Consider the following 22,430-nt stretch of genomic DNA (forward strand, 5'->3'; position numbering starts at 1 on the left):
AAATACTATTGGGCACTTACTATGGCCATGCATTTGTAGATGCTACAGATACAGCAGTGTACAAACTTACACAAATTCCTTCCCTAATGTAGCTTACATTGGGATGAAAGAAAATAAGTAAAATACGGAATATTAGTTAGATGGTAATAACCACCATGGAGAAAGTAAAGGAGAGAAGTAAATAGGGAGTTTGGGGAGTGAGTGTTTGACAATTTAAATAGGGTGGCCAGGGAAGGACTCATTGATAAAGTGACATTTACCCAAAGAGCAAAAGGAAGTGATATCTGCAGATGTCTGGGAGAAGAGCATTCAAGTCAGAGAAGATAGTAAGTGGAAAGGGCTGGGCACAGAGGGTGCCTGGGGCATTCAAGAAACAGCAAGGAGTCCCTTGTAGCTGGAACTGAGGGAGCAAGGGAGAGAGCAGCAGGAGGTAAGGTCAACAGAACAAGGGGAGGCCACATTGTTTAGGGCCCAGGAATGATCTGGGCTTTTACTGAGAGTAAAATAGATTTCTATCAGAGGGTTTCGAGCTGAGGAGTGGCGTGATCTGACTTCCTTAACAGTATCCCTCAATGCTGTGTTGAGTATAGCCTGAAGAAGGGAAAAGGCAGAAGCAGGGAGTTCAATTAGGAGGCTATTACATGATGACTGAGATCAAGGGCGTTGCCTTAGAGTTAGTGAGAGATGCTCAGATTTGAGCATATATTTTTAAACTTTTTACTATGGAAAATATAAACAAACAAAAAGAGAGGGAATGGTCTAGGGAACCTCTGTGAGCCACATAGTGGCTGTCAACTCATGTTTAATCATGTCTTATCTATACCTCCATCCACTTTCTGGCCTTCCGTTCTTCCTACTGGATTATTTTTAAGCAGATTATGGACGTTTGAAGACAGAGACAACAGGGGAATGAACAACAGAGAAAAGTCAATGATGAATTTTTTTAGCCCTGAGCTTTTGCCTTAAGCATCTCAAAATGAGGGGTTGCCACCATCTACAAAGGTGTAGAGTTTGTAGGAGGAGCCATCAGCTGAGGTGAAGTAAGTCTGTGAGAGGAGCAAATTAGGAACTCATTTTGGGACATTAACATTTGAGATGCCTAATAGAAGTCCAGTTGGAAATGGACTAGGCTGTGGGTTAGATGAACCTGGAGTTGAGAGAATAAGCCTGGATGGGAGATGTAAATTTTGGAGTTGTCAACATGTACATAATATTTAACTTTATGAGACTGGATAATATTACCAGAGGGATGAGTACAGATTAATAAGAGAAGATGTCCAGGGCCTGAGCTCTCAGATCCTCCAAATTTGAGATTATAGAAATGAGGAGGAATCACACAAAAGAAGACTGAAAAGGTGTGAATAATGAGGTAAAAGGAAAATCAAGATAGTGTGATGTCCAGGAAACCAAATGAAAACAAGTACTGATGGGTCAAAGTAAAGAGGAGGACAGAGAACTGCCCAGTGGAGTTAGAAACACTGAACTGAAATCATTAGGGGTAATATGAGGAGTGTTAACAGGTGGGGGAGCAAAAGCATGACGGAAACAGATTTGAGAGTGGAGGGATTGGATTCCAGCAAGTGTAGGCAACTATTTTCCAGGAGTTTATCCATAAATGGAAGAGGTATGTGGCCGTAGTTGGAAGAGTCAAGAGAGGAACAAATAACAGCATGTGTGTAGACGGGTAGGAGAGACTCATTCAATAGGAAACAGAAATTGATGGTGCGGAAGTGAGAATGGCAGGAGCAGCATCCTTGCGGGTATGGCATCCACGTGTCCAGACCATTCGCCTATGGTAACAGGCAGGAAGGTAGAGGAAGTACTTGGGCACAAATGTGGGTAGGTAGGTAAATGCAATGGTAGAAGCTTGGGGGAAGTTCTCTTCTGATGGAAATAGAAATCACAGCCAAGGCTGAGTGAGGAGTAGGTGTGAAATGGTTGTCTAGGAGGGTGGGAGAGTGAATGGGTTAGAGAAACAGAACAGTTACTGGGCAGCAATTAGGTCCTTGTTAAAGTGAATGCTAGAGGTTTTTTGTTTATCTTAATAATTAATTTTTTCGCCATGCTTTATGTATGGGCCTATTTTCAGTCATTTTTGCTTAAAAACTAAGTTGTTCCTAACTGTATAACTTTATACTGTTATAGTTATATACGTTAAGAGAGTTTTCTTCTATCATAACTGATTTTTCCTTCTCTTTCAATTATTCTGCTTTTTCCTGATGAATTTCTATCATTGATTTATTGATGGGTTAGATAAGTGCTCTCTTTCTTCTAAATTAATAATTTTCTTTTTCACATTTTCATCTCTTTTTCCTGAAGAACTTTTTAGATTATTCTCTTTACCAGTGTTTCCTAAAACTGCCAGCCTGTCAAAATCACCTGGGGACATTTTTAAACTTGCAGATTCAGGGACAAAACCCTTGGAAGATCCTGATTCATTAGGTATGGGGTGGAGCCTAGTAATAAGTCTATTTAAAATGCTCCCGAGGTAATTCTGATAATCAGCTGGGTTTGACAATCACAGCTCTGTATCACTGTTGAAATTTGCCAGTTACTAATTCCAGACTGGAATTTTATATTTCAACTAATTTTCCTTAATCCATATATTTTATTTTAATCTGAACGTCTTCTCCCCAGTGGCTCCCTGCTCTTCTTTCAAAGATCAACCTTCATTATACGCTATTGAGGACATACGCAGATGTTTCCTGAAATTTTATTTTTTCCTATAATAAATAACTTTTAGAGATAGGTACTTCCTCTGATTCTAAGGGGTATTATTCCATTTACCTTGGCTGTAGTGCTCTTTTGAATTTCAAGATTGATTTTTTTTCCCATTTATTCATCTTTTAATGAGGAGAGTTTGGTTATACACTGGCATTTGCCAACAGTTTATCCCTCTCAGGTCTAAAACCTTAGAATGGTTGATCTCCCCTAATCCAGTATTTTGCTGTTGTTTTGTTATGAGATTTTCAGGAACCTTAAATTTTTTTTAAAAATTATGAAATACATCATATATATAGGATATATAAAATAATGTATAAAGTATGAATAATTATAAAAGGAACACTTACAGAGCTACTTTGCCTTGGCTTCCATGCTTTAAGTAAAAGGACTACCCAATTGGCTACTACCTGTTCCTTCTCTCCCCTGTGTGCTGTGACTTAGTTTTATTATCCCAATCAGTGGAGAAAGAATAGTAGTTGGGATCAGAGAAGGGAGAGAAGGGTTGATTCTTCTTTCACTACCCTGGAAAATAATACCTGAGGAGAAGGATTTCTGTCTCATCTTTTTCTGATTGTTGTAGATACTGCATCTCAGAAATAATGGTACATACCATCTACCCACTTTATGCCAATTTCCTGGTTAAATATTGCAGGCATGTTCTTAATCCAGATTAATATGCACTGAATTCAGTGGAAATCCTGCTTTAATACTTGCAAATGATCAAATGACTGACTATGATCCTTGATCTTTAGAACTGTTTTGAAACAGACACCACATTTCCAATACAATGAATTTCCTGCATCTTCTCTTTCTCTATATGTCTTCTAGTATTTGTAAAAAACTAGAAGAAAAAAAAAGATACCACATTGGAAACTTGTATTCACTGATTCTTGCACAGTTCATTGTGGCAACATGGAAAATAAAACTAATGAAAGAAAAATGTAGTTTAAGGATGAAAGAAGTATCTTAGACATCCAACCAAGAATGTATACTGTCCTTTCAGCGGAGGAGAAAGCATAAATCTTGCTCTCTAGAAGAGGGAAGAACCCACTTTCTACAGAAAAATCTGCTAATGAGATCACACAGTAACTAGACTTTTTAATTCTAAAATCTTAAATTTTCATCAGACTTTGGTTTTATTCAAAACCACTTGAACCTATTAAGAAGAGGAAAATTACCTTTTACACATAATTCTAAATGTTCAGTTAAAATCTTCAAGATATGCTTATAAAACACTTTAATTAAGCCACTAATTATATATTTGTATTTTCTCTTGCATATTTTAAAAATTTTGGTAACATCAAAATAGAAACAAAAGACAACAGAAAATCACTTTCAGAAATATTTTAGTTATCATGGACCTTTATGGAGGCTACTATGAAAAAGAAAAATTTCAATGCTCAGTTGTCACAAAAGTGGAAATGGCTACAGGTAAAGTATACCTACCACACTGGCTTGACAAAAGTAATCAAGATAATGGGCAATGCATTTGAGTTTAGCATTTATAAAAATTTAGAAAAGACCCTGGATGCTAAATTCAGTGTCTTTGTTGTTTTTGTTTCTTTTCAGTTTTTTGTTTGAGGCAGAATTCTTCTCAAAATACGTCTTATGGAGGATCCTAATATAGGAAAGAGATGAGAGTAGGACTGCTCTGATTGGGACTCTTGGCTGCGCAGCTTCCTCATTGCCTTTCTGTAGTTCTCCTAGTACCACTTCCTGGGAGGTCTCTGTCTTACTGGAATCCTGGGAGAAGTCCCAATTCTTAACTTTGCCATTGAGGGCACCTAGGCACACAGCTAATTAATGGGTGGGCTGGGCCCAGAATGCAGGTGTTCTGATTCCTAGAGCAGAATATCCTCTACCATACCACACTGCCTATATTCAGTTCCCAAAATTAGTTCCAGACGTGAAAATCTTGTCCTTTTAACAAGTAGCGAACATTCTTTGATATCTGTATTAATGGAGGCCAGGGAGAAGTACTATATGAAAAATATTTGTGGACTATATATTCCCAAATACAAGCTAAATTTTGGAATTGGATTGCTTTTTCTGTTGTCTTTATGAGTTTAGAGACAGATGCTTCTGAAAGGTTCCTTCGATAGACAAAGTTGAAAATATTTCATTGTGAAAATGGTGACCAACTTCCAGAAAAGTCAAACTAGTGGGTGTTATGGCCATATCCACCCTGCACCTCTTAGTTCCCCCTTCAGTGCTTCTGTGCTCTTTGTTAACATAAGCACCTACTTTTGAAGCACAAGCCTTCTTCAGGCTGCAGGGAATTCCCCTGTACCTAGAGATTTCCAGTCTCACATGAAAGTTGAATTGCTTCTTCTCAAGCTTAAAAGCCCACAGCCTTCTTAATAGAAAAATCTCCTGTTTCTACTACACCCCTGTTGCTTCTATGCACCCAGGCTGCTAAAGAGTCTGTCTTTTGCATCTTCCCTCCAGCCAAGTGCTTTACTTCTTGAGTTAACTTTTTAAAAAGATAGGCTTTTTTTTTTTTTTTTTTTTTTTTTTTGCGGTACGCGGGCCTCTCACTGTTGTGGCCTCTGCCGTTGCGGAGCACAGGCTCCAGACGTGCAGGCTCAGCGGCCATGGCTCACGGGCCCAGCCGCTCCGCGGCATGTGGGATCTTCCCAGACCGGGGCACGAACCCATGTCCCCTGCATCGGCAGGCGGACTCTCAACCACTGCGCCACCAGGGAAGCCCGGCATTTTTTAATAAATATGAAAAATAGTTACATGCTTTAACAAATCATACACCCCTAATTCTGATGTGTTGTTTCTTGAGGAGGTTGTGGGCATGTGGAGTGTTGAGACTCCTGGCTGACAGTCATTGAAGCAGAGACCCATCTTTTGCTTAGTTGTTTTTTTTTCCTTGTTTTTTTTTTTTTTTTTTTTTTTTGCGGTATGTGGGCCTCTCACTGTTGTGGCCTCTCCCGTTGCGGAGCACAGGCTCCGGACACGCAGGCTCAACGGCCATGGCTCACGGGCCCAGCCGCTCCGCGGCATGTGGGATCTTCCCAGACCGGGGCACGAACCCGTGTCCCCTGCATCGGCAGGCGGACTCTCAACCACTGCGCCACCAGGGAAGCCCTTCCTTGTTTTTTAAAATGCCTAATTCTGGCAAAATTAAACTTATCAAGGTTTGTTATTATCTAAAATATGATATGTAAATTTAAAAGTCCCTGTGTAAGTTCAATATGAAATATGACACATTAAGTTTACTGTTAAGATGTGCTATCTGGTCTCAACACATTTTTGAGATTGCTTTACCTTTTTTATCTCTTGCTTTCTATCCATTTATGAACACCCATTTTTAATCATTATTTACAATATTTTTCATCCTGTAATAGAACTTAGTTATGTATTAATCATTAAGCAACCTTGACTAATGTGATTCACTTTGTGCAGTTAGAAGATTGCGCCAGTAAAGTGTGATTTTCTTATAAAGAGATTGGGGAAGGGAACTACCAGAGGAAATCAGGGTAATAAAGTGACATATTGGTGTCACTTCTGAGGTCGTATTTTTCTAAGATCATTTGGCCTTCCTATGTGTAGAGATATAGATTTTATTTTCAACTTGACTGTGCAAGAAATTATTTATTTTCCCTAAGTCAAATTGAGCCTGCTTCAAGTCCCATCCTGCCTGGGAGGTGAGAAGTTAAATCTTTCATCCCTGGTGCTTTGTGCCCTCTCTCAAAAGGATCATGTAAAGGGCCTAATGTAGAGAGAACATTCAGGAAAGAGTTCTCTAGTCTCTTGTCCATACCAGTTACCATGACTACCATCCAAGCCACCATGGTCCCTTGTAGTCAGGATGCTTTGGGGATAGGAATCTTTCTAGGACTGGAAGCCCCTGGGCCTGGGATCTAGCTTCTCTGGGTGGACCACAGCTGTTTCCTTCTCAGATTTGGCCATCCCCCAGAGGTGCTGTTGGGGAGAAAGGCGCAGGTCTCCATCTCTTGGGAAATGCATTGCCTTTGGTCCCTTTCCAAAGTCTTGGATAATCTCATTGTCCTCTTGGCTCTTGCCACTTCTGCTTCTCTTTTACCTGCTAAAGGCATAGTGTTTGTCTTTCTCCTCAACTCACAGCATAATGCCCCCTTTAAAATGAAACCTTGGAAGGAAAGTCGTCTTCAGGGAATCTGGCACCAAAACCCTCCTTGAAGTAAAGGAGCTAAAGACTTGTCGACCTTCCTTGAATCAGGAGTGGGGAAATACAGGGAGAGGAAAACCCAAACGAATAACACAGTAGAGTCTCCTTTACATAGTGATGGTATTAAAAAAGTAGGAAAGTTCTTTACTCCTTTAAGTGTATTTGGAAAGTTTAAAAAAAAATGTCATTCCCTAAAGTTGTATTGTCTGCTTATATACATTTGGTATCAATATTATCATCGAATTAACCATTCAAGTGAACAAAAGTCAGCCCATGCTTCATCTCCTTAATTCGAATCTTGCAGCAGGTAGAGAAGAGAGGCCTGGATTCTTTCTCTATGTCATGGAGTGTAGCAATAGAGATTTGCTCCATAGATACAGAATGGTGGTTTCTAGCTTGTATTCCCAAGGCATTTGAAATTATTGGACAATTGCTGAGGACAGGATGCAGGAGGGAAAATTGAGACCAAGTGTGCAGGGCTCCATGGGCCCCCATTTCAATCATACTAGTCCTTTTCCACTTGCTTTATGTATAAAATTCCATGTAAACCTTTGTTTTAATGGATTCCATTGTTATAAAAACTTGTAAGTCATTGAAGGAATATGTAAGTATATACCTACAACATTTGAAATTCCCCAGTATTTTGAGTTAAAGGTCTCCCATTTTCCAGAGTATAATTCTGTAGTATAGAAATATACCTTCCCCTTAAAATACTATGTTGCTTAATTATCAACTGTATGTGAAAATCCCCAGATGATAGGCCAAGTTTGGGGGATAGTATGATTTATTTTTAGACTCTCAGTTCCTTTTCTGGTTCATAGGCCATCCATTGTGGGTGGTTGTGGATATAAACCTTGCAGCTTGCTACACTACCAGTGTGGGTTCTTCACTTATCTGTTCACTATACAGAACAATATAGTTCCTAGAAAGCATTAAGTACTTCCAACCGAAGTATTGAATCATGTTCTCATTTAACCAGAGTTTTTGAAACTATTGATTTTAGGGCTATGCTGATCATCAATACATTTATATCTAACTACTGGTTATTTTGTTGTTGTTGTTATTAAACAAATTATTCAATTTTAACAACAAATTATTATTCAGAGATTTTAGAATGCAATTCAGACAACAATACCTAAAAATAATTTTTACATGGTTAACTTTATTTTATGTCCAGCCAAATAACATGTATGCCATAATATTAGAATTAAAGATTCCAAGAGACAAGTTTAAATACAGTAAAATATTCATATTAAATATTTTGTTATGACATTTTAAATTTTAGAATGCTAAGTTTTGGCTTGTTAAAAACATATTTGAGTAAAACTATTTCAGTGTCAGACATTTTAGTAACATATAATGTTGTAGCTTTCAGAACAGAAAGTTCCTTTTTTTTTACCCTACTCTGCTACTATCATTGTAGTATATAGACTTAAGAATACATAGTGTCTTTTGTGCAGTATAAGTGTTACAAGTCTAATTCTTCTCCTATTAGTATCGAATATTAAAATTAGAGTATTCAAGTTTAGAGATGGTTTTTTCATTGGAAAAGTTTGTGCGATCAATGCGAGAACTAGGACTTCCAACATTGCTCAGCCAGGACTTCCTACAAAAAATAAACAAATAAATAAAAATTAGCATTTAAGTATATATGGACTAGCTAAAATGATCCCACGATGAGTAATAATGGGAGTTTACGTTTACTAAGTAACTTTTGCATATAATGTGAAATATATACATGATTTGTACAACGTAAAAATTTTATATCAGAATACCACCGAGTTTAACATTTAATTAAATGTGGACAAAGAAAAGCTAATGACAAATTAAGCACAGTCAACTCCGGATGATTTCATGTTGGGGTTATTTCCCTCCTCTTAAAACATCCGATGCCATTGCTACCTAGCTCTTGTATGCAAAAGGATGGGTTTTTCTCCTTACCCAGCACATGGTAGATTATATATATATGTATGTGCAGAATGAGAGAGAGAGAGAGAAAGAATGAAAGAATATGGAAAAATCACATTTATTCTTTATTTAAACATTAAAATAAAATTAGATGAATATTTTTCTTATCTATTCAAAAACCATTTCTTACCACATATATTAGCAAAGTGCATTAAAGAGACAGAGTAAATGTTCTGAAACTTTTTCTGCTTATATAGTGTTTTTTATTAGTGATATCATGTGTCTAATTTATACATGATATCACTAATAAGTGATAATTTATACATTTGGTACTTACTTGAGATGCTTCATATAAATTCCAAGATTACTGTAATACTGCTAACACCTCAGATATTGTTAAGGATTTTCCAGAATCTTTCTACCTACTAATAATTAGTTGGGGTGACAGATTAAGTGGGACTACAGGTTAATAATAATAGGAGGCAGTTTTATACAAATGATGGCTGTTATCCCAGTTGTAGAAACAGTCTAAAAGTTTCCTCATATCCCCAAAAGTCTTTGAGGTTGTGAAGCTAGTGCTATGTACAGCTGTGCAGTATCATATGTAACAATCTCACATAACCTTGAATTAAGAATATTTTCTAAGCTAAAGTTGTCTGACTAGCCTGAAAATTACTCTTAATCAGGCTGGAGAAGAATGACAATGATTCAAAATTGCCCTTGTGTTATTTAACTCTATTATTGGTGTATAGTGGATTTACAATATTATATTAGTTTCAGGTGTACAACATAGTGATTCAATATTTTTATAGATTACACTCCACTTAAAGTTATTATAAAATATTGTCTATGTTCCCTGTGCTGTACATTAATTACATCCTTGTATCTTATTTATTTTACAAATAGTAGTTTGTTTTAACCCTCTTTTTGATTCTTATTTGTGATAATTTTTCTGGGTAAGGTGAACTTTTACTTTTGTTCTTTTTCATAAGCTAAGCCATCAGCACAGCAACATTTTTTCTTCAACTCATTTAGTTGAAATCTTAAAAATCAAAATTGCATATGTTGAAGAATGAAGTTCAGTTATTATGAAAAGGGCCGATGGCTTCAACATTACCAGTCAAATCTCCTTGAAACCTTCTAGAAAAGAAAGGCCAATAGTAATAAAAGCTAACATTTATGAAGCACTACCTGTTTGCTCAGCACTGTGCTAAATTCTTTACATACACTATTTCCTTTAATCCACACATCAACCCTGTAAGCTATAGTCCATTAGTCCTCCTAAGTTACTGATAAGGAAAGAGACACAGAAGAGTTAAGTAACTTGCCCAGGGTGGGAGCAGTGATGGTGGTGACAGTGATCAGATTCTGGATATACTGTGAAGGTATAGTCAATGGATTTGCTGACAGATTGCATATGGGTGTGAGAAAAAGAGGAGACTGAAGGATGATACTGGGGTTATTGGTTTGAAAAACTACAATTGGTTTGAAAAACTACAGGATGGAATTGTCATTTACTGAAATGGAGAGACTGTGAGAAGAGAAGATTTGGGGGAAAGATCAGAAGTTCAGTTATGGAATGTTAAATTTGAGATGTCTGTTAAACATCTAAATGAGATGTTGAGTAGGCAGCTGGATCTATGAATCTGGCTGGAGAGATGAAATTTGGAATTTGTCTGTAGATAGACAGCATTGAAAGCCACAAGAATGGATGGGATCACCAAGAAAATGAATGTAGATAAAAAAGGAAAGAGGTCCACAGACTGCACTGTAGGGCATCTCAATGTTAAGAGCTCAGGAAGTAGAAGAAGAACCAGCAAAGGAAGAGAAAGCATCCAGTGAGGTAGGAGAAAAACTGGGAGAGCATTGTGTCCTGAGAGTCAAATGAAGCCCTCTGGGAACAGGGAGAGATCAACTGGGGCAACACTGCCGGCAGGTCAAGTAAGGTGAGGACTGAGAATTGACCATTGTGTTTAGCAACACAGGGGTCACTGATGACCTTGACAACAGTTTTGGTGGAGTGAAAGCCATATTTGAATGGGCTCCAGAGAGAATAAGAGAGCAACTGGAGCCAGTGAGTCCAGGACTTGGACTAGTGGGCATCAAATCTGCAATGACTAATCCACCTGAGCTCTGTGTATTTAACTAGTTGAGAGCTTGACTATTTACCTGTAGTTGATCTTCAACACCACCAAGAACTTCTTCACTGGCTAGACCTATGGCCAAGGAGGAATTTACACCACTGGTAGGAGCAGAATGGTCATGCTATTCGCTGAGTCAGCTCTGTTTACACTGTGTGTGTGTGTGTATGTGTATGTCAGGGGGAGGGCCACTCTGTGCCATGGCTCCACACATGCCATCCATGTTGCTAGGAACTGTCTTGCCTGACCTGCCTACTCACCTAGAAGTATTCTGGTCATCTGTCACTTGGCAAGCCCTAAAACCTCACTCTTCATGTGCTGCCTTTGCTCTTGATAGGGGTGGTTCAGGTCTGGAGATGGCAGACATAAGAGTTCTCCAAGCCAAAAAATAACTAGTCACAAATTTTTACACAAACTTATATCTAATTAGTGAGGGTGTGATTGGAATGGGATATATATTTTTTCCCACTCCCCCTTAATGTGTAAAAGAACCACATAATCCAATAGTACCCATTAATTCAATTCAATAAGTATTTAAGTAGCACTGTATGCAAGGTATATTCTAGATACTGGAGTGCATACATAGGCATTTAAAATGAGGTTCTTTCCTCAATCTAACCTTACATCTAAAGCAACTAGAGAAAGAAGAACAAACAAAACCCAAAGTTAGTAAAAGGAAAGGAATCATAAAGATCAGAACAGAAATAAATGAAATAGAGACAAAGAAAAAAATAGAAAAGATCAATGAAACTAAAATCTAGTTCTTTGAAAAGATAAACAAAATTGATAAAACTTTAGCCTGACTCATCAAGAAAAAAAGAGAGGACTCAAATCAATAAATTAGAAATGAAAAAGGAGAAGTTACAGTGGACACCACAGAAATACAAAGGATCATAAGAAACTACTACAAGCAACTATATGCCAATAAAATGGACAATGTAGAAGAAATGGATAAATTCTTAGAAAGGTACAATCTCCCAAGACTGAACCAGGAAGAAATAGAAAATATGAACAGACCAATCACAAGTACTGAAATTGAAACCATGATTAAAAACTCCCAACAAACAAAAGTCCAGGACTAGATGGCTTCACAGGTGAATTCTGTCAAACATTCAGAGAAAAGTTAATGCCTATCCTTTTCAAGCTATTCCAAAAAATTGCAGAGGAAGGAACACTCCCACTCATTCTGAGGCCATCATCACCCTTATACCAAAACCAGACAAAGATATCAGAAAAAAAGAAAATTACAGACCAATACCACTGATGAACATAGATGCAAAAATCATCAACAAAAGTACTAGCAAACTGAATGTAACAATACATTAAAAGGATCATACACCATGATCAAGTGGGATTTATCCCAGGGATGCAAGGATTTTTCAATATCTGCAAATCAGTGTGATACATCACATCAACAAATTGAAGAATAAAAACCATATGATCATCTCAATAGATGCAGAAAAAGCTTTTGACAAAATTCAACACACATTCATGATAAAAACTCTCCTGAAAGTGGGCATAGAGGGAACATATATCAACATAATAAAGGCCATATATGACAAACCCACAGCTAACATCATTCTCAATGGTGAAAAGATGAAAGCATTTCCTCTAAGATCAGGAACAATACAAGGATGTACACTTTCACCACTTTTATTCAACATAGTTTTGGAAGTCCTAGCCATGGCAATCAGAGGAGAAAAAGAAATAAAAGGAATCCAAATCGGAAAAGATGTAAAACTGTCACTGTTTGCAGACAACATGATACTATACATAGAAAATCCTAAAGATGCTACCAGAAAACTACTAGAGCTCATCAGTGAATTCGGTAAAGTTGCAGGATACAAAATTAATGCACAGAAATCTCTTGCATTCCTATACACTAACAACGAAAGATCAGAAAGAGAAATTAAAGAAACACTCCCATTTACCATCACCTCAAAAAGAATAAAATACCTAGGAATAAACTACCTAAGGAGGCAAAAGTCCTGTTCTCCAAAAACTATAAGACACTAATGAAAGAAATCAAAGATGACACAAACAGATGGAAAGATATACCATTTCTTGGATTGGAAGAATCAATATTGTCAAAATGACTTTACTACCCATGGCAATCTAAAGATTCAGTGCAAACCCTATCAAATTACCAATGGCATTTTTCACAGAACTAGAACAAAAAAATCTTAATTTGTATGGAGACACAAAAAACCCCAAATAGCCAAAGCAATCTTGAGAAAGAAAAATGGAGCCAGAGGAATCAGGCTCCCTGACTTCAGACTATACTACAAGGATACAGCCATCAAGATAGTATGGTACTGGCACAAAAACAGAAATATAGATCAATGGAACAGGATAGAAAGCCCAGAAATAAACCCACACACCTATGGTCAATTAATCTACAATAAAGGAGGCAAGACTGTACAATGGAGGAAAGACAGTCTCTTCAATAAGTGGTGCTGGGAAAACTGGACAGCTACATGTAAAAAAATGAAATTAGAACATTCTTTAACACCATACACAAAAATAAACTCAAAATGGATTAAAGACCTAAATGTAAGAACTGATACTATAAAACTCTTAGAGGAAAACATAGGAAAAGCAGTCTTTGACATAAATCATAGCAATATCTTTTTTGATACATCTCCTAGAGTAATGGAAATAAAATCAAAGATAAACAAATGGAACCTAATTAAACTCAAAAGCTTTTGCACAGCAAAGGAAACCATAAACAAAATGAAAAGACAACCCACGGAATGTGAGAAAATATTTGAAAATGATGCAACTGACAAGGGATTAATCTCCAAAATCTGCAAACAGCTCATGCAGCTCAATATCAAAAAAACAAACAACTCAATCAAAAAATAGGCAGAAGATCTGAATAGACATTTCTCCAAAGAAGACATACAGATGAACGAAAGGCACATGAAAAGATGCTCAACATCGCTAATTATTAGAGAAATGAAAATCAAAACTATAATGAGATATCACCTCACATTGGTGAGAATGGACATCATCAAAAAGTCTACAAACAATAAATGCTGGAGAAGTTGTGGGGAAAAGTGAGGTTCACTGTTGGTGGGAATGTAAATCGGTACATCCACTATGGAGAACAGTATGGACGTTCCTTAAAAAACTAAAGATAGAGCTACCATATGATCCAGCAATCCCCCTCCTGGGCATATATCCAGAGACAAACATGGTTTGAAAGGATACATGCACTCCAATGTTCATTGCAGCGCTGTCCATGATAGCCAAGACATGGAAGTAACCTAAATGTCCATCAGCAGATGAATAGATAAAGAAGATGTGGTACATGTATACAACGGAATATTACTCAGCCATTAAAAGAATGAAATAATGCATTTGCAGTAACATGGTTGGACCTGGAGATTATCATACTAAGTGAAGTAAGTGAGACAGAGAAAGATAAATGTCATATGATATCACTTTTATGTGGAATCTAAAAAAAATGATACAAATGAACTTACTTACAAAACAGAAATAGACTCACAGACTTAGAAAACAAACTTATGGTTACCAAAGGGAAAAGGTGGCTGGCGGGGGGGAAGGAGGGATAAACTGGGAGGTTGGGATTGACATATACACACTGCTATATTTAAAATAGATGACCAACAAGGGCCTACTGTATAGCATAGGGAACTCTGCTCAGTCTTCTGTAATAACCTAAATGGGAAAAAAATTTGAAAAAGGATACATGTATATGTACAACTGAATCACTTTGCTGTGCACCTGAAACTAACACAACATTGTTAACTCTACTCCAATATAAAATAAAAATTTTAAAATAATTTTAAAGTTATATGTATTTAAATTATTCAATATTGCTTTTACTTTTTCATGAATATGTATGAATAAAAAGTATTTATGAATTGAGTATTGATTATGAATAAAGTCAATAATTAAATAATTTTAATTTATTTCTCACAAAGAATTGGGTGATTTGATACCCCTTTTCAAAGAAGCAGTATTCTGATCAGTATTTCTCATAAAGCAAGACAAAAAAGAAATCTATGTAAATTATTTTTAAAAACCCACTTAGAAACCAATTACAGTGAATTAAACCAAACTATGTCTCTTGTGAAAAAAGGAGTACATTCTCTTGACTGATCTTCTTGAATTACTTCGAAAAATTATTAAACTTCAAGAAACCTGTATTTAAAAAAAGTAACAATTTTGTCTACTTTTGTTCAAGTCTTTATGTTCCTCATTAAAATTTTGTTTGCTTAAATTCAGTTCCTGTATATTTCTTGGTAAGTTTATACTTAGATATGTTCTATTTTTCTTACTGTTTTGAACAAGATGCTTTTTAATCATCATGTTTTTAAACTGGTATACAGAGAAACTAGTGATTTCTCATATTGTAATCAGATGGCTTACTGAACTTCCTTGGTGATATAATAGTTTCTATTTTCTTTTCTTTGTGGTTGCCTAGGTAAACCACCCCATGTATTTTTCCAGAATTCATTCTGTTAGTCAATTTTTAACACAGTGGATAATTTCAAATTGCTCTTTATTTTAGCTTCTCTAGCCCCATTTTGGCTACTTACATGCCTTTCAGAGAATTGCTACAGTAACTATGCAGAGAAAGATTGAATCATGAACTGTGTGTGCCCAACACGATCATAATACACTAATACATGCTCTTAACTCCAGTATATTTTACCTATCAGTTTCATAGACTCAATAAATATTGAATGGATGGCTGGATGGATGGATGAATTATATTTTCTTGAACAAGACTCAAGTCCATTATTTCTGCTGTAAATCTGAGTCTGCTTTGTGTGCATATATATTTCAGGTATTTTTATTTAAGCAACATGATCCACTGGTAGGCTTTAGAAAACAATAAGAAGGTTCAATGAATAAAAATGAAAGAATGAGAATGTAAACTGGAAAATTCTATTGACAGAAGTCATGTTACTTGATAACCATGTCCTCCCTTCACTCTAATATAAATGCCTTATGTAGAAATTTTGAAAATAAAACTAATTTTTGTAAAGTTTAATTCTCTTACCAAAATCATGTTGCCGTTAACAATTATAAAGAAATAACAGAAACAGGAATTCCATTATGGATACATTTCTTACATGGTTGATGAGAACTGTACACAGTTGTGAAAACAATTTTTTATGGAATGGCAAAGGACAATGATCTTGTACATATTACTTTTAAGTATTCTTCAGGCCATCTTTGCATTAAAGAGAAATGAATAAAACACAGTGCTGATAAATGTTAAGTGACCAAGGAAAAATCTCTTCATTTAATAAATTAACTGTGCTCTGTTTTTCTGTTCCTGTTCAGAGAATCACCAACTATTGGTCCCCTCAGGGTTTCCACAGCATTGTCTCTAATTCGTGGGTGCTGACGGCACACATTTAGCTGTCAAGTACAGTAAGTGCCACACATTTATGGCCTTGGCAGCCAGCAAAGAGGCCAGCTGTGGCCTTCTAAAATGCACTGAGGTTTTTGCCCTCTCAGAGACCTTACATTGACTGCCCCTATCTAAAAAGGGCCCCACTCCTATGCTATTGTGTGTATCATGGGAATTGCCACATTCTATAATTGCTATGTTTATATGATTGTTTATGTATTCACTACGTGCCTCCTCCACATTAGAATGCAAATTCTAAGAAGGCAGGGTCAGAGTCTTACTCACTATTGTATCCCCAACATCTAGCATGATGCCCAGTGACAATGGGCACTCAATACATATTTACTGAATGAATGGAGTCTTTGTCACCTGCCTGCCCTCCTCAGGTCTGTAGCTTCCATGCATGAGAGGGAGGGGCATAGACTGTGTAGGGTCTACACAGTCCACACACAGAAAGGAACCCTGAGCACGACCTGTTAACTCTTTGATTTTTACCTCACACAAAACAAAACCCTCCTGCTTTTTTTCCCCCACTCTTTGAAAGGTAAAGAAATAGTTGCTCTTATTACAGAAAATGAGTAAATATTTTGCTGATGGAAGTCCCCTATGAAATAACTCAAATAATGACAATATTCAGTCTCTTAAAGAAAGTTAGAAGCCTTTGGATCGACCTAATAAGCTGAATATAAGCCTGTGGTTCATGGGAATCTGACCGTGTATCAATATTTTTGCCAGCCCCCAAATTTTACTGCATTTCTTGTGATTGTGAGTTTACTCACTACATAAATAAACATAGTAACCAACTTCACTCAGCTCAGGGTGACTGTCTCAACACCACAAGAGGGCCAAGTCCATCCTGCAAACCCAGTCACCTGATATGCCGCTGCCTTGGTCAAATTCAGCACACAGTTGGTTGTATATGCTCATACATGTTGTGATTATCCAATAAAAAATCCTTAGACATTTTTCTTAGTATCCCAAAGATGTACAGACACCTACTATTTATTGTATTTGCTGTATTAATTCAGGATTTTTAAGCTCTTTTTTAAAGAAAAGAATCCTTTCTTCCAACATAATCTTGCACAAAAGCTTACTGCTTATAGCAGGAGTGAAGTTCTTCTCTGAACAAGGGAATGGTTGGGGCCTGGGGGTGCAGAACCTTCCCCCCAGGCCTTTCTGTCTGCCAGCTGCACCTCGAGAACCACTGGGGAATCCCAAGGGCTCTGAAGAGCACAGTTTGAAAACTTCCCTATTAACCTATCACTGAGCAAGGATACAGAGGAGTGGAGTAGTTGGAGGATCCATGACAGGTAGAGGTGGAAATCAACATAAGGCCATCTTTTCTATAACTCAAGTCAGCATTTCCTAAAAAATGTAGTATGCTCCCGGAGTGGTAAAAAAAAAAAAAAAAAAAAAAAAAAAATCCTATTTAACTAATATCCTTCTCTGAAACAAAGACGTGAAATTAAAGCATTAGAAAGCCAATACTATTAATAATTCATAGCAGTTCTATTTCCTGGGACTAAAGTGGGGCAGCATAATCCTTTCACATAGCTCTGTAGCACCAGTATAAAATGTAGACCACAGCAAGAAAGCAGACAGTAGGAAAAGACAGCTAATGAATTAAAAGCTAACGTTATGCATGTTGGAAAATATTGAGTTGTCTGCTCATTTCCAGCTTTCAAGTTAGCATTAATAATGAAAGGATAGCATATAATATTTTTGCTATTCTCCTTTCTTTAGCAAGTTTCCTTATTTAGTTACATGTGGATAAATAATATCATATACTTCTTTATTATCAATACAAGCATTTTGAACATATTTTGATATGTCTAAAGTTTCTGTTAGATATGTAGCCCATGATTAGTGAAGAGTTCAGTGATTATAAAGGGAATCCTAGGATATCCATAATTAAGCTGAGACCAGATTCCTCATCTTTAAAATAGGATAATAATACTGACTTCACTGAATTACTGAAAGGATTAAAGAGAATGTATATAAATTGCCTAACGCGATGTCTGACACCCAGCAGGCCCTTAAAAGCAGTTATTATAGCGTAATTGTTCTCTACCTTTGCCAAAGATGATGGACAGCCTGCTTAGCAAGCTCTGTGAGCCTCCAAGTCACACACTTCAATGCAATTCCACTAGCAAAACCTCTCGTTCTTGGTGGAGCTGCTTCTCAGCTGCAGTGGGAAATAGCATGTCACTCAACCTCCTCATCTGGGGGAGAGTCTGGAAGAACTACCCAGGCATGAGCTATGTCTGAGATTCTGAGAACCAGCCAATCTGAATCAAGGGCCTGGATGCACAGAAGGCAGAAGAAGTGAAGGCATGATTGAAACCTCTAGCTTCTCTGCCACACCACAGTTTCCAGGTCAACAAAGTGACAGATATGCTCTTCTGTTTCATTTTGTAGAAAGAAAATAAATGCTGGCAGCACAGTGGTAATGGAGTGGACTTTCCACTCTTGGATGTGAATCCAGTTACCACTTCTTAACTGGTCATCTTGGGCAACTTTCTTAAACTCTCAGTGCCTCATCTGTAAAAAAGGAGAGTATATAGCCTACCCCAGAGAGTTGCCATGAATCTGTGTAAAGAGATTCTTTACACAAGAGAATCTGTGTAAAGCATTTTACACAATATCTAGAGAATAGTAAGCACTCAATAATTTTTAGCTATTGTATCAGACAGGGTACAGTAGCAGGTAATGAAAACCACCTTAGCTATTTTACAATGGAATTTAATATAGTGAAGTAGGTCTTTACGAAATCACTGGAAGGGCTGGAAGAACAGATTTGGATGGCCCTGTTGGAGCAACCCTGTAGAATTGGCTGCTAAAGTATAAAATGTTAAAACTGTGATTCTCATGCAAATACAATATGACATGTGTCAAAGATTTTTATTCAACACATTAATTAATGAGGGAACCTAGAAGATGTTACGTCTGGTACAAAGAAGAATTTAGGCACACACACGTATATATTCATGCATACAATCAGGAATGCTGAACTCAACTTGCTAATAGATGCAAAACTGGTTAAAATTCTACAAGGCAGCACTGTCCAACAGCCTTGTAATGTGAGCCTCATGCATAATTAAATTTTTTTCTAGGACCCACATTAAAAGTAAAAATAAATAGGTAAATTAATTTAACAAATATTTTTAGTCCAATATATCCAAAATATTAAGATATAATCTATAAAAACAATAAATAAAATGAACATGCTATTTTACACGCTTTTATATCGAGTCTTTGAAATCTGTGTGTATCTTACACTTACAACACATCTCAATTCAAACGTGCCACATTAAAGTGCTCAACAGCCACATGTGGCTAGTTGTTCCTATATTAGTGTACTCCTAGGGCAATGAAAAAGTAATGTTTGGGATTATCTTTTTTTCAGGGCAAAAGCTGATTGTATATCTATCAGAGAAAAACTAATTTGCTTTGCTATGGACAAGAAGTGTTTGCATTTCTGTAGTTTGTTACAAGTAACTTTCTACCTTAAAGAGTTGTAAAATAACCTGGTCAACAGAAAATCAATCAAGTGCACATTTGTATAGCATCTGAAAATTCCATAAAGCTCCACTAGACAATACTCAGCACTTCCCTGAAAGACAGCCCCTAATCTCCATTTCCAAACCTTGGACAATTTTTTTTTTTTTCTGATAGACCCATTAAGGGAGCTGCTAGAAGTCAGGAGGCTGCCACCAAAATTGCTGCATTTATGAACACGCTACCCCAACTGCAGTCCAGGAGTCATGGAGCCCCTACCAGAATTGTTGGCTCCAGTGCCTCGTAATGTTTGCTAGATCCTCACCTGCTAAATGGTTGACTCAGATCCTGCTGCTTCTCTCCCCACCCAATTCAGTTCCAAATTCAAATTTCACACGAGGACTTCTGACTGATGAAACCAAAATCACATTTGAAACTCTAGCTGCAAGGGAGTCTGAGAAACATAGCTCCTAGCTCTCCAGAGTCTGCAGTAAAGAAAAGGCACCAGAAGGCATTTGGAACAGAGGTTGAGCAAGGCAACATACCATGTCTACCATTGCTATTCGGTTAACAAGAACTTCGTGAAACTCTACACTATGGGATACAAAAGATGAGAAATATTATTTTTGCTGGTCTGTATGACAGCAATACTTTCGTGAACTCTCTCAGATCTGGAGTTCTTTTCAGCACTAGAACAGAATCCCAAGGAACACCAACATTGAAGAGTCAGGTGGAAAAGAGAAGCAGATGGAGTAGAGGTAGAAGGAATGACCAGAGAAGAGGGAAATAACCACGAAGTGTGGTGTTAGTGTTAGGGAACTGTTGATGGAAACGGTCCGCCTTGGCCAGGCACGATGATAACCACTTGCATGAGTTGTCTCACAACAGGAGGTCCTGATAAGGAATGTGGTGCTATCACCAAAAACTAACTGGGAGAATCTGGGAGGGGCCAAAAGGAGGGAGGAGACGCCAGCCAATAACATATCCTACCAACCACCCAGAATCCTTCTCGTTGGAACCCATCTTGTCTGAGAGATGCACACGCCACCAGGAAGGACCCTGAGTCAGACCAATTATGGGCCAAGCAAGATGATTGGCCAGAGACAACTGGGAAACTAACCCCATTACCATAAAACCTGAGACTGTGAGCCACGTGGCAGAGCAGTTCTCCTGGGTTCCCTTATGCTGCTGCTCTCTGCCCAGGTGCCCCTTGCCAATAAAGTCTCTTGCTTTGTCAGCACGTGTGTCTCCTCAGACAATTCAGTTCCCAGTATTAGACAAGGGCCCACTCTTGGACCCTGAAAGGGATTCCCCTTCCTGCAACATTAGGAAAACTAAGTACAAAGAATATTTTTAAGAAGGAGAGAGACGTCAACTTCCAAATGCTCCTGAGACCCAAATAAAAGATGAACTGAAGAATACCTTGGAGACCTTTGCAAGATCAGATTCAGTGACGTGGTGGGGGTAGAATCCGGATTAGAATGGTTTTAGAGTGAGGGGGAAGTGAAGAAACGAAGACAGCAAGAACAGATCAATCTCTTGAGCTGTCTGACTGTGGAGGAGAGGAGAGACACAGCAGCTTTACACAACTTTAAGGTTCTGTTTTTGGCAGGCCAAGCCTGCCTCTGCTCTGAATTCAATGCCTTCCAGTATTTACAAGTGCCTTGCCTCAGAAGAACAATAGTCGAGGAGGATTGCTTTAAGGACACACGGTCAAGGATGTTTTCTGTTCCTGATATGTTAAAATCTACTCCTACATGGAGCCAAATGAGAAGGGAGTTGGCCAGACTTGCCTGGATTTTCACCCCTCACCCTGACCTCTCTCTCCACCTCCCCCAAAATGCTCATAAGCAAATTGAATTGTTGGGGTGATGCCATTAGCTGACAAAGGGCTACTAGATAGTTTAGAGCCAAATTGTGACCCGCCCAGAGCAGAGGCCATTATTTCAAACATTTTTTAAAGCCTAGTTCCTGGCTCTATTTTATGTCTCCACCCTTGTTTTTTATCCTTTTCCACTTGTAAATGTACACTCTCTTGTTACAGTTTTACATAGCCTTACAAATCACTTTAAGTCATGTTGGGAACAAAGTGAGTTTTAAGCATATAAAGCTGTGAGGATTGTGTTTTGCTTTTTTCTTTTTCTCCTTGATGCTGTTTCCTTGATTTTTATAAAGGAAATTATTGGACAGGGATATGGAGATTTATTTATAGAGTTTTGTTTTACAACCGACTTTGCTAGATACCTTTTCCATTACAGCGAGACACGCATCGTTCTGAGGTCACAAAAGCATGTATCCACAGGGCAGCTGTCTCCTTGGCCACCGTCCTGACCCGGGCCTTGAACAACCGGACAGAGAACTCTCAGCCGCCAGATGCTCCGCTGAGCGCGGGGTGGGCGCTGCGGGCACCCATCCGGCTGCAGCCTCCAGCGAGCGTGGTGCTGAGAGAGCGCCGCGGGCAGTGCTTTGCTGCGGCTGTTGGAGGAGCTGGGGCCTTGGCTCTCCCAGGCCCTTCTGCCTAGTGGAAGCCTAGCCGAGACGTGCCTGCACTGACTTTAAAGACGAACTCACAAAGCGTCTCCCTGACAGTCACTTTGAAACAATTTGT

The 22,430-nt window shown here is 37.9% G+C and overlaps 1 protein-coding gene across 2 annotated transcripts in view; it reads right to left on the reverse strand.

The window, feature by feature from the left end:
- Nucleotides 1-8,374: 8,374 nt before the first annotated feature.
- ACYP2 (acylphosphatase 2) overlaps nt 8,375-22,430 on the reverse strand; it is a gene marked incomplete at its 3' end in the record, with an annotated part of 273,923 nt that continues 259,867 nt past the window's right edge. For both annotated transcript variants that reach the window (XM_079720649.1, XM_079720648.1), the window contains exon 4: nt 8,375-8,489. In XM_079720649.1, the coding sequence (XP_079576775.1) occupies nt 8,375-8,489 (115 nt within the window). The remainder of the gene's footprint in view (nt 8,490-22,430) is intronic.

Source organism: Hyperoodon ampullatus (genome assembly GCF_949752795.1).
Source record: "Hyperoodon ampullatus genome assembly, chromosome: 15".
Lineage (NCBI taxonomy): Eukaryota > Metazoa > Chordata > Mammalia > Artiodactyla > Ziphiidae > Hyperoodon > Hyperoodon ampullatus.